Below are 16,933 nucleotides of genomic sequence, written 5' to 3'. Positions count from 1 at the left end.
CCGTATTTACCATAATTCACGTAAGTAAAAATTACGACTATTCGTAACGTATAAGTTGACCGGTCAAAGAAATTTTAAATAAATCATTGTATCACCTGACCTGCAAAGTCGAACCCGCCGAACTCGACACAACAGGTCCCTGCACCTTACGTCTCAACAGGTCCAAACTAGTTTCTTACCTTATGCAAGATGGCCGTCGCTCGGAAATCGTTGTTCGCTCCGTGGTTCACTCACTTCACACACAAGACATGTTAAAAGTACAAAAAATGTCTCCCCTCGCACTACAAAACGTACAAATAATAAAGTTTTTCACCAAACACAATAACGTTCTTTTTGAACCAAAATTTATTTCGTCTTTTGATACGGTGAAAAGACCTATTTGCACAGTTCAGGATACAACATTCCTCGACACAATATCTATTTTGATTAATCCGATAGTAAAAGGATTTGGGCCTCCAATTACACTTGCACAGCATAGCAAATACCACACGCACTAGATTTACGGAGCTCGAACGAACTTTCAAAGTTGATCGGTGACAGACGAATGCTGAAAGATGTGGCGATTATTTGAGTCGTGTGAAGTTGCTGCGCGTGTAGCCCGCCATCAGTTGAGGGTAGCCAATCAGATGACTGGGTTCGAGGTACGTCACCCTCCGTTGTTCGGTAGCGATACTATAAAAAATGCACTGATGCATAACTACTCATACCTATGTCAGTGAATAAATGGAAGCACGTTCACATACGTTGTCAACGTCATATACTACAGTTTGCCCAAGGTCAAAAGTTGTATATAAACTAAATTCGTATAAATACAGTACCTACTCTAGCGAATTCTATAAAACTGAAACGTAAATGCAAATCTATGAATAAAATTCAAATTTATAGTTGGAAAATGATTGAATTTTGGTATGTACATACAGCTGCGTAATATAACTATAATAGCTGGTGCATAAGGGAGGAAAACGGAGGCTATGCAAGGTACTCCAATATTTATTGTTATCTATTACAACATTTGTACAATTTGCAGAGAGACATTTTCCTTTTATGTGGATAAGATCCATTACAATAATGTAATAGGTCCCAAATAAAAGCATGGAATAAAATAATGAAGTCAAAATCAAACTTATGCATCTATGCTCAACTATTGTTCAATGTTAATTTCAGTCGCAATGGGATATGACTTATTACAGGAGACATTTTTTGTAATGGCAGTGAATAACTTCTTATTAGTACCAGGCTGATATCGATACCTACATGTATACGTGTGTATTGGCATCTATTACGAATATACAAAAATCCTAATTCACAGTAATTTTACATTTTGATATAGCTGCATAGTCAAGTGTTAAAGAAATATTTCTACCGTGCCCCCAACCTCCGATACATATCAGAAAATGACTTTGATAGTCAAATTCTATGTAACTTCATCAGAATTTGGCGTCCCAAGTTTCGAGGAAAAATTTAGATACTGACACATCTAGCCATTCAACACATTATATGTGTGAACAGCTCGTACTCGTTAAAACGTTATCACGCAATCGTTCCAAAAAGGATGCAGTGTATCAAACCTTCATGCTTTTTGAACATCAATCACATATTGGGTTTTGTATTATTGCGTACATTGGCTTGCATCAGTGATGTATGCGGTCGCAGCAATGGATCTGCATAACAGTCGCCACCTGACGTAGCTCGTCTTTCCAAATTTAAAAGCTTGGTGTCCTGACCAATTTGTGCACTTCTGAAAAGTTCGTTCAGAAGTTCATAGAGCTACTCATTCACGTTTGCATTTGAAGAAAATGTCGAGTTTGTAGGCAAACAGTTTGAAAAATAACTTGTTATCGACGTCTCAAGTTTTCTCTGTGCAATAAATTGATTTGAAGTATCCGGTGGTTCATATTTAATATAGATATTTTACTCCATCTACATCACGCAAGACTTGAATGATGTCGTTATGTTTTACAGCTATACTTACTGAATTAAACTGTGATTCTCAGAAGCATCATCCTTATTACCACTGAACAATACGGTACCGTAAGGAATGTGGCTATGTAGAACACCATTGTAGACCAACAAATCGTCCACTAATATCTGTAGATTAAAATTTTCTCATTGCATTATAGATTTCGTATCCAGATAATAGAAAATTCTCTCAAATAAAGACATCTGCTCAATTTACTCACAGCAAATTCTTTAACTCCGCGCTGTGGAGTCTTTTTATAGTTCCACATTTTAATAGCAGATACCATAACCGGAGAGTCAAAGATAATGTAAATTCTGTTGGTCTAAAAAAGAAAATATTCACTGATCTATACATCTTACATTGAATATATTTTATATTAAAACTTGTAACTGGTAGAGGTAGTCAACATTCTTTAAGGGGATAAAATACCACGTTGTGTGTTACCATTTGAGCGAAAAGTAATAAAAAGCATTTACCTGATTTGGTAAAATTGGAGCCAGCCACATGTGATGACCGTCTGTAGTATCGTTTACACCATCTACTAATTTGTCAGGAGTGCGAACATCGTTGTCTACTCCCTCGATTACGTTCACACTTTCTGGGTAGGCTGTGATATCTAAAAAACAACAAGTGTGAAGTAAGAACAGGCATATAAATTTCACAAGGTAACAATAACTACATGTTCAAACATAAGTTTGCATCCGTGTAAAACTCACTGTCTTTCGTTAATTTAATCATGCATCCACTAGAATCATACATTTCGATACCGGTCAGGCCAACGTAATAAGAATCGCCCCAAGTTGAAAAGATGATCACTTGATAGACGAATCCTTGCGGCATCATCGGAGCTTCGTAGTCGGCATTGTCACACATGCGATTAGCTGGTAGAGTTTGATGAAAGATTATGAAATGAGGCGAATGTTTCTTCAAATTATGTAATTAAATTCTTACCTTTGAGAAACGCATCAATTGACGTAATCCGATGTTTCAATGGCTCTGATATCGCAGACTGATTAGCAAAATTAATTTCTTGCAGAAAATCGTAGTGACAACTACCCGGTGCTCTTCTTAACATAAAACCATCACAATCGTTACACACCGATTTCCCATCCAATTTAATAAGCATTTGCCTCACCTGAATATGAATAAATTACCGTATGTTTTATCACGTTAAGATTCATGACTATTGTTCAATGTTTTATAACGTCACGTAAATTATTCAGATAACTTTGTACAGCTATGAAAAAACAACAATAGTATAACACATTACAAAAAAGTTATGAATCATGAGATAAGTTCCTTGCGCAAAAACAGGACGTAAACAACTGACCCCGCAATACGAAAGGTCCAAGGAGGCATTGTAGTTCCAAATTCTTATTCCAGTAAAAAATATCTCTGTTTGAAAAGTAATCGTTAAAGTCGGGTTATCCCCTCGTAAAAAATAAGTGGCCCACATGTGGCTAGGTTCTGTAGTCAAATTATTTCCATCTATCAATCGATTGAGATGCTTGCATCCAACGTTACAGGATAACGAGGCCTGTGTTAAAGGAATTGTGGAATCCTGGTCACCTATCAACTCTATTCCAGTCAGCCCTGTGAATCGCAGAAAAATTAATTAGTGGAAGTAACAAAAAAAATGCTCATAAAATGAGAAAAAAAAAAAACAATTATAGGGTCAGATTCGAGCTTACCGATGAGACCGGAATGTCCCCAATTGGAAAGAAGAACTAATTCGACCTCTTTGCAAATGTACGAAAATATATTACTGCTGTAGTTAGACGAGTTTGATTGATTAGAGCTGGCACAAGTCAGCGGACGTCCTTCCTGTTCATTAGGCGATGAAGTTTTTATGTTCATGCATAAAGTAATATAGTGACTGTTAATCAAATTTTCCTACTAACGCCTGTATCAGTTGTTATTGGTCGATCCGTTTCCTTTGTCGGTGATTCTATTTCACCCGCGCCGAAAGAATACGTCGCATCGTGTTTCGATATCAGCTCCAAAATGTTTCCTTCCGTTGTGAAGAGGATCGTCTAAAATTGAATGACGATCGTGAATATCGACTATGTTGGAAAGATTTACACGACAATACACGATTACTTACATCTCCAAACGAATTAATGTTGCCAAATACACCTCCGGATGCCCTGGCAATTTCACCATCAAATATAACAACATCGTCAAGTGTAATTTTAACATCTCTAACTCCTCTGTAAGAATGAATTCTGGATTTGTTGTAGTTCTGGGAAGAAAATAAGTCAGCGCAGTGACAATAACTCCTCGTTTTCAGCTCAATCGAAACGATATGAAAAATACAATGAAAAACAATCGTACCATTACATTGAAATCTTACCCAAATTCTGATCATTGCAACATTTACCGCTGCCTCAAACGTCATGTGAATGTAGTGATGGCTTCCGCTTGTGTACGGAGCAAGCCACAAGTTGTAGTCGTCTGTAGTTTGATTTATTCCGTTAATTAAATTGCCGACAACACGTGGATCGTTGTTGTACTCCGGTAACACGTTTATATCCGTAGGGTCAGCCCATATCTGAAAATGTAAAGAGATCATCTACACTCCTTAATACAAAATAGAAATAAAATAGCGACATAATTTGGAGTAGGCGAGGGCAAGTTTTTTTTCTAAGGATGATTTTGGATGCAGATATACTGAGAATTTCACCTTGCTTATGCATACGGGTTCACCTATGTCAGAAAATATCTCAATTCCGTTGAGCCCTACGTAGTGTTTGTCACCCCACGTTGTTAAAATATCTATGACAAGCGTTGTTCCACGTGGCAGTTCAGGTATTATGAAATCATAAGCAATAGAGTTTTCTGAAATCAAATTACGAGGTACTGTAGCTATTACACAACTGTTACAAAGCATCCTTTTACCTACCAAAATCGAAGCAACATTTTCTCTATTATGTATAAAGCAAGTCAAAGCTTAAATTAAGATTCTTGCGTTACATGGATTTGTACGGCAGCGTTATATTTAATACACGTAATTCTTCTGCTCCTTGGTGAAAATATTTCACTGAAATTGATCAATGTTCAAATACCTTGTAAAATTTCTCAGGTGATAAAATTTCGTAGAAGAATTTTCACAGGGATAGATTAAAAACTGAATAGCATAATTCTAATTGGTAGCTAAATCAAAATGCGATACTAATTGTTTTGAAGGTAAATTTATTGTACATCATGCTTGAAACAAACAGTCTGATGCGACGCATCGGACCATTTTATACAATGAGCATTACCTACCTTTTGGTGGATATCGCTCGTAGTGATACAAGGGTCGCCTACAATTGGACAAGAGTGAGTTTGGACTACTTTCTGCTTGATTTAAATCTGTTTGCACACTTTTTTTAACAACCTCGGTGAGAGCTGGTTTCCCAGAAGCTTGTAGATTCAATTTTGCAACTTTATCTGTTATCGGTAATTTACTGACATTTTTCTGCTGTGAAATAGACGCAGGTGCGGAAACTGTCGTTTCAATTCTTAGTCTATTTCCGTTTATCATTTTTTCATCGCTCCTAACAGGGTCGCTGCTTTCTACTCGAATATCTCCTCTCGACGCAACTCCGGCTAAATAATCTTGCTTCCTTCTCACTACTCCTGTGCAAATTGAAACATCGTCATGAAAATAAACTTTTCTCATTCCATTAATGCAATTCTCACATTTTAAATAATGATTTTGAGGAAGGTGAAAAACAAACTTCAACTGTAATAACTAACGAATACTCACCGATGGGTAAATTCAAACCAGTTTCCTCTTCCAATAAATCAGTACTCGTACGTCTGTAGGGTGGTATGTGAATTCTCGAAGGTTTTCCGGTGATTTGCTGCTGCTGTCGGGTCGTTCTTCTAGTTTTCTTTATCTGAACGTCAATGGCCGAATGATTAGCTGCGAGTCTCTCGAATGGTTTTCTGTCTAGCACGCTACGATCTAACCGCTGTTCGGTTTCCGCAGATGGTTTCGACTCTAAAGGGGAATGTAAGCGTTCCCAACTTTTTACTCCACTCTTAGAATCCGTAGCTTTCTCGACATCTTTTTTTTCCAGGTACTTATCCAACATTGCGAACTTGTTTTCATTCGACTCCGGTAAACTGAAGGCTGAGAGTGCCGAGTAGGCTCGTGAAAATTCATGTTCATCTTTCGGCGTATTTGGAAGCGAAGCGGTTGTCGATGATTGTAAGATAATACAGCCGCCAACTCCGTCGGGAGTTTCAACTGTAAATGGTAGTTGACGCGGCTCTTCGTTTGTTCTGAATAACAGTGTGGAATGCATTGTAATTTTTAATGAAAAAAATAAAAACTACCCACTGTTTAATTGCAGTATTTTTTAACGCAGCAATTAGTTTCAGATTCATTTACCGATATAGAAATAATCATAAGTACCTGTTGCTTTTTTCTGTAACACCGATAATCATCGAAGAAACAGCTGGACTGATCGAAGATTCGTCTGATGCAAATGGCTTGCACGAAAGAAAATTCACTCTTTCTTCTGGCGTCTTTAGTTTCTTCACACTCCTAAAAATGGAACAAAATCTTTGTAATTAACGTTAGTAAAAAATGTGCACAAATTGGGAAATGCATATACAGCAGATAATCAAGTCAACAGTTTGATACAGATTGAATCAAAACCGTGAGGTGGTAAATAGAGGTGAGAGAAATAATTAATGAAAATTATTATAATAACTGAACATACTCAGTCATTTCTGCAAGCCATGGTGGCAACTTGTTGAAAATTCTATTTGAATCGGAAATCGAGGCATCGTCACTGGTTACTTTCTCCATTGTTTATTGTAATTGAAGATCAATTTATTTATTTATTTATTTATTCAGACGTGTCGAGGTAATTTTCACATCAGATTTTAGAAGCATTATTTACTTTTATTTTAATCGTGTAACTATTATTACAGGTAAATTTTAAGACGGAATAAGATTATAGAAATAAACGTTGTGGCGGATTTCTTTGAATATAAAATCTAATAGATGTACGAAAATAGTGTGTAAAAAATGGCACATTTTTTTTCATTTCTTTAAACGTATATCGAGCTTTCGACTAACACGGCCATGCTTGTGAGATAGGTGCATTCCTTGGCCTCTAGAAATGTAATAGTGACAGGTGTGTTTACATCGAGAAGCAAATCCGTTGCCAGGTTACCGTGCGGTCATTAATGAAGAATTTGAAATGGAGAAGTGTTAAGTCATATGCCACTATTACACATCTATGCACGCTAAGGTGATCATTAACAGGGTTTTTTTTTTGAATTTTTACTCTCCCAGGAGCTTAAACGTTTTTAAATCGAAAAAAAAAACTTAAAAAAATCTGAAAATTTGAGCTCTCTACATCCAATTCGTTAATTAACACACGAACGCTTTCATTTACGAATTTTATGCATCAGAGCTTTTTTGTAGAGCGTTAAATTTTCTACCAAAATATGAATTTATCATTATTTTCGGTATATTAGTCAGCGACTTATAAAATTTCAAAGGGTCAAAAAAAAAAAAAATTTCCTCATGTTATTTTCATAAGATACTTCGATAAAAAACTGGAATATCTTGGAGTTTATGTAGAGAACTCAAATTTTCAGTGAATTTTTTTTTTTTACTAATTTGAAAGCGTTTAAGCCCCTGGAAGCATACAAATTCAAAAACAACCCTGTTAAGGACCACCCTTATACACAGATATATATACTGAGATTTGCGACAATAATGAAGACGAATAAATAATTACATTATCGTTTATTTACTTTCCCTGTAACTTGCACAAATTTGTTAATTTTTTTTTTTTTTTTTTCCATGTTTGGTACAAATCATAACACATTTGTGTATCTGCATGAATACATTCGTGTGGATTGTTACGTGTGTCCAAAAAAACGTCCGCAAATCGAATATGAAATTCCGAAAGAATTGAACGTACTTTGCCAATTGCGATATTAATATTGATTGATATTTCAACATCAATTCGATCATTTTGAATTACATTCGTTAGAACGCCTGGCACTCGCAACTCAAAATTATCCTACTACATTTATTATGTTTCTGTGAAATGACTCATCGACTAGATCAAAAAAATTTACATACAATTGAAATGTTAAATGACTCTCATATCATCGTTTTGCTATGTAATTCGAACCAAGATTTGTTAATTAGATTTGAATGAACTCATAGGCGCATGGGTCAACGCAGTATACATATAGAATATGGAAATCAATACGATATAGGACATATGACTCAATTATAATTCATAATCCATCTATACCTACGAAGAGTATCCGGTTACATATGCATATTGTGTGTCAAAAAAATTGGTTCTGGCATAGAATTAATCATATAGATTACGCATCGTTTACCATACGCTTGTGTTTCAAGCTCTCGGTTCTTTACAAGCTTGAAGTTTTGCTGGTTATTTTATTTTCAATATGAGCATAATTTTATCAGATATCAATTACTTAATCAATATGTTCCCCAATTCTCTATTTATATTTAAAATTTATATTTATACTTATATATACCTATAAATATATGCATCGCAAGGATGTACGATGTAGAATAACCGAATTTCGTGTCTCACATGCGAATGAAAATTAAATATTACTTGAGATTCGCTTTCCGATTCGCTTTACTGAATTGTAACAATACAGCAGTACATCTGCAAAGCCAATCCGTATTTTTTGATATTCTTCTATTCGTGAACATTTTGATACAATACATAGCGAAGATTTTTCCCTGACATAACTAAAAAAATACGTGTCGCATATTATCGAGAATTATGTTTTTTCGAGTTAATTAAGTAGAAAATAAATTATATCTCTAAAGGTTTTTTTTTTCTTGTTCAATTTTCCAACTAAAAAATAACGATTCTATAAAGGAATGGATGTCTGATTAATTTTTAAATGGATATAATATTAATTTAACAACTAATTTATAGAATCAACATGTACATAAGAAAATAAAATTATTTACAACCCTGCCAATGAACACAATGTGAAAATAATAATATACTTCATTTTAGTTTCCACCCCCCCCCCCCCCCCCCCCTTTTTTTTAACCAATATGGGAAAATGTTACGATACAGAAAATCGCAACTTTTGTTTAGTTGTCAGGAATTTTGAATCATGTACTGGCCTGGCCAAACCAATGTAATTCACGTTTCCCGTTCTGAATTTGACTGTTGAAATTGCAATAATAATGACATGGCTTGCAATACTAAACAAGAATACATACTTATAAGCATACGAATCTTGAATATGCCTCATAGGCTAAATATTGCACTAAAAGTTGGATAATAATTATAAATGTATAATAATTAATTTACAAATGTCAAATATATCCATTAAATGGATTAATTGGAGAATTCATCAGTTATTCTATTCTAAAATATTATGCTCTTCAAACTATTACGTATCATTAACTATACTTGTTTGTAATTTTTTGGTATTTATAACATTGCTACAAGTATTTATATTCGGATGGAAGAATCAAAAAATCTATAATAACACCAGCTCATGCTATAAAGGACATCTGGTAATACGTTGAGAGTATATTAGTAAGGTTTGACCTATTCGACTCACATAGACTATTATATGTAAATATATGCTTAATTGACGCAATTAAACTTCATAAGCTAGAATAAAAATAAAAGTATACAACAATGATATCTATTATTCTAAACTATATTTTAACTGGATTTTGAACAAATACTTTTGGCAAACAGAAGAAACAGCCTTTGTAATCGCGAAGTTCGAATAATTTTTATCACAAAATAATTATTTCAAATATTGATATCTAACAAGTCAGTAGTATAAGTAATATAATAAACACAAGATTACTATCATGTATACTACTGGATCCTTATTAAATATTTCTGCTTGGATGTGTACATTATTATGGAGGACAAATGTTTACTGCTAGATTGACGATGGTAAATATGTTTCGTATTATTGAGCAAAAGAAATAAAAAATCATATAGAAGTGTGTTAACTAGACGAGCCAATAATAAATAAGAGTTTATAAGTGATATAGATTCAGTATCGTGTGAGCCTGAAGCTTTTGATAACATACTAAATAAATTTGAATTCAGCTACCTATATATATATATATTTCTTTTTCACTAATGAGTGATGATTTTTCACGTATTTTTGTTAGAGAATATAGAACGATTGCAAGTATGCGTATTTTATCGCAAAGAATCACATTTTCATTTCTACTAGTTACACTAGGATAACAAATTATTAGCTACTATTCTTTGAGAAATTTGCAATGATTCGATATACTGAAATATCCTAAAAATTTGGCAATTTATTATCAATCTATATGGATATCAAACTTCGATATCTAATTGAGAATTCTTCATCAACTTTTGTCGATTTAAGAAGGTATATACCCTGTGAGTATTGACGAAAACAATTCTACAATTATATAAAACATTATTATATATTTACAGCGTGAAATTTCACCTGTAATATATGATATTTACGATCAAGTAATTTTTTTAAAGGCATTGGTCAACGGTCGGTTAGTTTTCGAATAAATTTTGAGGACTGTTTGAAACGATACGAATAAAAACATTGAGAACGCACAGTTCTCGGAATCTTGAAGCATAGTTTTTCACGGTTTACGTGACACAAGCTTCTTTTAAATCAAAGTTGTAAGCACTATAGTATATGATATTATCAAGGTTTGTATCCTCGAATATTAGAGAGCTATGTGGCAAGAAGATCAGGCTGTGCATTTTTAATATAATCCAACTATTGCGTTTTCGCTGACTAACAGATCTGGTTTTACCGTATCCTGCATAGTTGATTTCTATCTATTATTTACAATTTATGTTCAAACTTAAAGCTCCAAGTGAGATTCCAAAACACCAGAATGAGGTGAATCCGTTGATACATTGAGATTCAAGTTCTCTGGACTGGGATAAAGGTAATTCAGTATTGCGTAGTAGTGGAACGCTGCCGCCGTAGCCACGAACAGATGCCATATAGCGTGCGCACATGGTATACGTCCGTCCGATTTGAAGAATACGACGCCTGCTACGTAAATCAGTCCGCCAACTTTGAGCTCTTTTATACCGCTGATTTCTGTCTGTAACAAAAGCATTGCATCGTAGTATAATTGTTTGATTTAAAAAATTTTAGTCCGAATTTGAGATTCGAAAACAGGGACAAATTAAAGTTTAATTTTTTCCACCAAATAACTTATAACGCTTACAATATTGATGATCGCAATGCTGGGTCCGATGCCCATGATTAGATAAAAGATGGTCTCGAGCATTTTGAAACGCTCGTGAAAGACTTGTTGGTAAAGAATACCGAGCATCGCCATAATCCAAACAAGATAACGCATCGCTATCAATAATCCGTCGTCTGGAAAATCTTTAACCGTTAACCAAGGGAAATAGGTTGCCGCTATGAAGACGTATATCATTGCGCGATCGCATCGATGGAGCGCATCCTTAAGTTGCCTGGAAATAATGGTAAAAATGGTGGAGTAAGCAAGGAAGAGCGGAATGCTCAAAATAACGCTTGTTACACAAGTAACGAACATCTGCGTTACCTGTTATGATTGCAGTAATGTACGCTATGAAAAAACGTAGAGATTGTGAAGACGAGAAGAAGCGCAGTTCCGTATACCAGAGCAGAGATGAGTTGCATTTGCGTCGAGGAGCGTTGGACAAGCATTACTCCAGCCAAAAGCGAAGGTATTACCCACATCCCATGAGTAACGACATTTGCTATGTGTTCAACCGAGGTTGGTTGATACGCCTCGTTGGTCGTCGCTCTTGGATTCATCCATTTGACTCTGGAGCAAATTGTACAAATATAGATTTTGTTAGTTGCATGCGTAATGTCAGTGCAGAGAACCGTTATTTTTATAACATTATTATAATGCATCGATTAATCGAGTAAAAAATAAAGATCAAACATGACTCGAATGTATTGTTAAAAATTATTCGATTAATCGATTATTTTGCATTTTTGTGAAACGGTGCATTTGAAACCAAAATTTTGTAAATTTCAGTATTTAGTCTTAATAACAGAAAAGTTTTTTGATAATTTATAATTTCATTCGAGGTATTTTTCAATTTCAGGTAAAAATATTAATTTATATTTTACTTAATATATCAAATATGTACTTGTTAAGTAAGACAATGATAATGAATGATCCTTTAATCACATAAATTGCTATTGTATTGCGTCGTACATCGGAGTAAAAAACAAAAACCGATTATGAGGAAAAATAATCGAATATACTCGATTAATCGGGAAAAGGTTTAATCGAAAATCGATTATTTTTGGTCATTCGTGTACCTTGCATGCAATATGCAAGCACGCTCTTGATCTAGCGTATATGTCGTGCGTATGAATGGCCTGATCATTTTTTCATCCCCATTTTTCCTCACTCTCGCAGAATTTATGTTGAGCACAATGCACGTGTTACAATATCAAACATGCGCCAAGCTTGAAAAAGAAAAATCTTCCGATATGCTGATAGTTCAAAGAGGCATTGTCGATTCAGTAGAAATGGTTCACACTGAACTATGACCTAAATATTTATTTGTTTTTTTTTTTTCAACTTTTTTCTTCTTCTCATACAATCAGTGAATTCAATAATACTCACTTTATAGTATATTTGCGCTCCGCAATCCTTATTCGCTTGCATTTGCGTTTTATAACTACTTGTTAACGTTTGAAATTTATTAGTTTTTTTTTTTCTCGCGACTTGTTGATGAAAAACTATTCGATTCGCTTATTCGTCCGAAATTTATTCGAGAATTACAGTGCAAAGATACATGTATATGTAAATGAAATTGATTACTTTGACTGCATCATTGATCTTTGTTAATAAATTACGTATGATTTGTAAAATTATTTTTTGATTTACTCATCAGTTTATTTGTTGCACAATTTTCTTTTTTATATTTGTACTGCAACGCATGGATGTTTACACTAAATTTGCAACAATTATTGCGTAATTACTTGTCAAGTTGGTTCTGATTTGTCATCAGATATTACTCAATGTAACACGATACATATTGAAGTTATCTGATCAGGCAGTCATATTATGACTTTCTAATGCAGAACTTTATCCCTTATTAGTTGACAATAAAACGGTACTCACGTTACCTGTAATTGGAGTAAATTCATTGCCGTGAAGAGAAAACATGTGTGGTCAATAGCTGCCATGATATAAACGATGTGTCAATTGACATCCAATATTCCTTTTCAGCATATATATTTTATCTTGATTTAAATAAAACAACAACAGTAACACTAACAACGATGATAATGATAATCGAAATAATCACAGCGACAAAGATAATAATTGTAATAATGATAAAAACAGTAGAAACGGAAAATCATATGATCTTAGACGTATGAGGGAAATGATAAATGTCTAAAGTCTGTATAAATCAGGGCAAGAGGTCTGGAGGTATTTATATCAAGTTTCCTCTGCTAACCACTAAGATATTTTTCCTTGCGGTCGTTGACTTAATTGTCATTCAAGAATCTTGCTAGAGCTCGTTGACTAGCGCAAAAAGCTTTTGGAGACTTTTTTGTTGAACACATTATCTTAAGATCGGGTCAAAGGACCAGATTAATTATCTGACAAAGATATGATCCAGAAATGCAATAGTGTATTAGAATTTTTCAAGTATTTGGCATGTTTTACAACATAATTTGAATTATGTAGAAATCAATCACTACAGGGCTAAATAGCGCAAGTTCTGGTCGATTTGGAAATCTTCAAAAGTGTGTGCGACACGGTCTAATTCTATACTGAAGACTGTGGCTCTGGGATTACAAAACATTTCAATCATCGTTCATTTTCTCATACATCTTGTGCACTATGATGCACGTATCAGCTTACCGATGTTAAAATCAAGAAATATCGTACATTCGCAAGCGCATGCCTTAATGTACACATACACCCATGCTTTAGTGTTGTTATATATTCGTTAATAATTTTTACGAAATTTTACATATGTTTATAATACCAATCATTCAATAAATCAAACAAAACTTGTGTATTTCCATGATCCCGCTGATCATGCGTTTATTTACTTAACTAAATTTAATATGTATATTTATCAATGTATAAAAGCGAGGGGGAATTGTATATACATGACGTTATCTACTACACAGAATCTCTCCCTACTCACTAAAGTCATATACAAATTGGAATTATTATACATATGAAAGCTTCTGTTGAGTGAGATAAAACTTTCTGATCGAGGGCTCTTTGATAATATAATTATTTACAGATATTCACATACGCAAGAAACACGCGTAAACTAAATTCTAAACGTATTTAAAAGCTGAAAAGCTACAAATGTTTTAACCACAGTAACTGAAACTTCCACACATAATGTCATGTTGCTAAATTAATTTACGTGAATTGCATTACAATAATGGTAATAAAATCATGCGCCAAAGAAACCTATTTCATGCACTATCCCCCTAATTAGATTGACTGTGCAGGATATTACGGGACATGTATATTACCAAGTTACATAAATCTTACATCAACTACGAAAAGGAACTTAAATCTGATGAGTTTATTACACAAGCGAAGTCTTTGATCACAAATACCTATACATCATATACCAAACCTAATGCCAAACTGAAGTATAATAAACACTGAAATTACTTTTTGTCACAAATCCCAAGGGCAAAAATTAATAGCAAAATTTTATAGTCACTACTAGAAGAAAGTTTTTTTTGTGCCCAGTATAAATATGGGATGGTATTTGAATAGGCGATTTGCTCAAGGGTATAACTACTCGGATTTAAGTTAGAAATGTATATAAACATGAGGTTGAAGTAAGTGACGTAACGAAACATCAGAGAAAAGTTCATTATCGTGTAATTTTAAAATGGCTATCCAGAATTTGGTTTTTCAAGTTTTAAGTATGTATTTTTTATTACAGCTTACTAAATCTCAGACAATCCTAAAGTTGCGAAGTAAAGATGTTTCCCAAGTATTCATCGTTACAGTAACATTACTAACTTCAACCTGATAAATAAATGAAGCATAGAAAATCTACTTTAAATACTGTATTATAATCCTCTGTACACATTCAGCAGGCAAGAAGTGACCTTCAATGATTTCAGTGGAAGACCTGAATCACTAGGTAGATTTGATTACATATTTGGATAGGATCTGATCTTCAAAAGCCGTAAAATTAAAAAATAAAGACGAGAATTGTTGTCCAAGTACCCGATGAAATATTCTAAAATTCTAACATGTGTAGTTAAAATTACAAAACTGGTTAGTAATACCTCACTGTTAGCAAAGAAGGACAAAAACCTACAGGGCACTTATTGTAATTCGTATAACATAGGGTATACAATTTACTTGTCAATCTACCATACAAAATTTACTATCCCCAATGTAAATTCGTGACGTAACGTCTTACTCTTTAATCCATTTTGACTGCAATAGATTGGCTATAGGGCCAGAGACCAGATGGTGAAGACGAAATCCATCCATGTTGAGATTCATTATAATTCAAATGGACACCAATGTTAAAGATGAAGTAATCCAAATCTCCTCGTTATGACATATTTAACGCTCCATCTCTCCGCCTCTTTCCCTCCGACATTTTTGCTTTATGTTTTATTAAGATACCGTCACTGCAGAAAAGGATTAAAAATAGTCAATAAATAGTGGAAGGATTAAGTAAATAATGAATGTAACAATAACTCATTAATAACATAAATTTCAAGCTTTTGGTTTTTCCCTGACTTGGTAAAGAAATAAAGAGTGATATTATCAATTTTGTATGTAGAAAAAAAAGTCGCGATGTATTCTTCACACATTACGTGCATGCATATAACATATACGTATACATATTAGCATGAAAAATCGTTATCGCGTTGTTGCCAAAATCAATGCGTGAAAATACGAGGTGGAAGTTAGTAATTTTATGATAACGAAAAATTGGGTGAGAAATCACTGTTTTCTTAATTTTCCAATAACCTTGAAGGAACTAAGATTTCGAGATATGAGGGTGTTTTGTTTTGTTACGGTTTACAGAATTTCAGACAATTCCAAAATAGCGAAATAATAGTTTTTCCTCAGCATGAATCGTTACGAAACGAAACATTGCTAACTTCAGTATGGTGTGAAAATGGAAACATCCGTTCGATTTTTCATTGTTGAATAATAGAAATAGATTGTGTGCAAACTATGCAAGACGAACGTTTTATGTTGAAAGTATAGGTGTGAGCCGCTGTTGGCACAGCTGGACGTCTACCGTTTGCGAGGAAACTGAATATACTCAACGCGATTAAATTTTCTTTCCTACAATTTACTTTCCACTCGTTGAAAAGCAGGACAAATCGTGTATTCATTTATAATTTAATCCATTATCGCATGTGTGCATACACATCCAGCCGCGCAGATCGCTGGTGGATCGAGATAAGCGTGATAATTATGAATTGCATGTCGATCTTATTCCATGATCTAATTATGTATGTACAAAATGAATGCGTGAATAAATGACATATCACGCGTACATACATATGTATGTACGTACAATAGATAAGGAGGAAATAACGTGTCCAATTAAAATATCTGCAGTGTACGGGGTTCATTTTTACCATTAAATTTAGCGACGGATGTCACACTAGCAGCCCCTTCCTTTCAGGACACTCAGCGGGGCTTTTGATACCCGCGACACGCACTCCACACCGCACGACTACGCGAGCACCTCTGAGCTTGCTCCGAGCGTCTCGGCTTTTGTCTCGAAGCCTCAACTCGCGGTTTATACTTACATGCTCTACAGTATGTCGCTCTCCCCTTCATTGCATCCTTCGCTTCGTTGACGTTCATGCCGATACGGGTCCGATAAATTGACGAACAATAACGTAATTGTAACTAACGACGCTGGAAGAGAAACCGGGAGAAAATGTCGAGGGGTGGAAAAAGGGAGAAAGAAAACGAATGAACCG

General features: G+C 34.4%; 3 protein-coding genes and 1 long non-coding RNA gene across 9 annotated transcripts in view; 1 reads left to right on the top strand and 3 right to left on the bottom strand.

The window, feature by feature from the left end:
• LOC124219740 (glucose dehydrogenase [FAD, quinone]) overlaps positions 1–640 on the bottom strand; it is a 12,058-nt gene extending 11,418 nt beyond the window's left edge. Inside the window, exon 1 of one of the 2 annotated variants that reach the window (XM_069136429.1) lies at positions 96–640. The gene's annotated coding sequence lies outside the window, so the exon portion shown is untranslated. The remainder of the gene's footprint in view (positions 1–95) is intronic. The other variant, XM_069136428.1, reaches the window with a different exon arrangement.
• LOC138191024 (uncharacterized) lies at positions 595–8,034 on the top strand. The gene is made up of 2 exons (XR_011177253.1): positions 595–906; positions 1,028–8,034. It is a non-coding gene; the product is annotated as an uncharacterized lncRNA (long non-coding RNA).
• LOC124219736 (protein KATNIP homolog) lies at positions 988–7,569 on the bottom strand. 3 transcript variants are annotated; one of them, XM_046627774.2, is made up of 16 exons: positions 6,676–7,569; positions 6,366–6,497; positions 5,712–6,232; positions 5,228–5,581; positions 4,644–4,798; positions 4,314–4,511; positions 4,065–4,202; positions 3,862–3,993; positions 3,652–3,784; positions 3,291–3,553; positions 2,912–3,095; positions 2,677–2,841; positions 2,437–2,576; positions 2,181–2,282; positions 1,973–2,088; positions 988–1,738 (listed from the first exon to the last, which is right to left on the bottom strand). In XM_046627774.2, exons 1-16 carry the CDS (start codon positions 6,762–6,764, stop codon positions 1,591–1,593), a joined length of 2,970 nt encoding a protein of 989 aa, XP_046483730.1. In that variant the 5' UTR covers positions 6,765–7,569; the 3' UTR covers positions 988–1,590. The 3 variants fall into 3 exon arrangements, 2 of the variants coding, with proteins under 2 accessions (XP_046483730.1, XP_046483729.1); XM_046627773.2 differs by having other exon boundaries at positions 4,065–4,511; XR_006883452.2 differs by lacking the exons at positions 988–1,738; positions 1,973–2,088 and having other exon boundaries at positions 2,718–2,841; positions 4,065–4,511.
• Positions 7,699–16,933, bottom strand: LOC124219745 (monocyte to macrophage differentiation factor). 3 transcript variants are annotated; one of them, XM_046627802.2, is made up of 5 exons: positions 16,757–16,933; positions 15,397–15,613; positions 11,532–11,777; positions 11,187–11,439; positions 7,699–11,060 (listed from the first exon to the last, which is right to left on the bottom strand). In XM_046627802.2, exons 2-5 carry the CDS (start codon positions 15,480–15,482, stop codon positions 10,812–10,814), a joined length of 834 nt encoding a protein of 277 aa, XP_046483758.1. In that variant the 5' UTR covers positions 15,483–15,613; positions 16,757–16,933; the 3' UTR covers positions 7,699–10,811. The 3 variants fall into 3 exon arrangements, with proteins under 3 accessions (XP_046483758.1, XP_046483756.1, XP_046483757.1); XM_046627800.2 differs by lacking the exon at positions 16,757–16,933 and adding an exon at positions 16,583–16,743; XM_046627801.2 differs by lacking the exon at positions 16,757–16,933 and adding an exon at positions 16,183–16,261.

This window comes from Neodiprion pinetum, chromosome 5 (genome assembly GCF_021155775.2).
Source record: "Neodiprion pinetum isolate iyNeoPine1 chromosome 5, iyNeoPine1.2, whole genome shotgun sequence".
NCBI lineage: Eukaryota > Metazoa > Arthropoda > Insecta > Hymenoptera > Diprionidae > Neodiprion > Neodiprion pinetum.
This window is presented reverse-complemented; position numbering and strand designations above follow the sequence as displayed.

What these genes read in the sequence shown, in the direction of transcription:
- LOC124219736 (XM_046627773.2), bottom strand. Translation starts at nt 6,764, where the DNA reads ATGGAGAAAGTAACCAGTGACGATGCCTCGATTTCCGATTCAAATAGA. An exon ending in TGGCTTGCAGAAATGACTGA is followed by an intron (nt 6,498 to 6,675) that starts GTATGTTCAGTT and finishes TTCCATTTTTAG; the next exon opens with GAGTGTGAAGAAACTAAAGA. An exon ending in GAGAATCACAGTTTAATTCA is followed by an intron (nt 1,739 to 1,972) that starts GTAAGTATAGCT and finishes CGAACTTTTCAG; the next exon opens with AAGTGCACAAATTGGTCAGG.
- LOC124219745 (XM_046627802.2), bottom strand. Translation starts at nt 15,482, where the DNA reads ATGAATCTCAACATGGATGGATTTCGTCTTCACCATCTGGTCTCTGGC. An exon ending in CAGTCAAAATGGATTAAAGA is followed by an intron (nt 11,778 to 15,396) that starts GTAAGACGTTAC and finishes AATTTGCTCCAG; the next exon opens with AGTCAAATGGATGAATCCAA. An exon ending in CATTACTGCAATCATAACAG is followed by an intron (nt 11,440 to 11,531) that starts GTAACGCAGATG and finishes CATTATTTCCAG; the next exon opens with GCAACTTAAGGATGCGCTCC.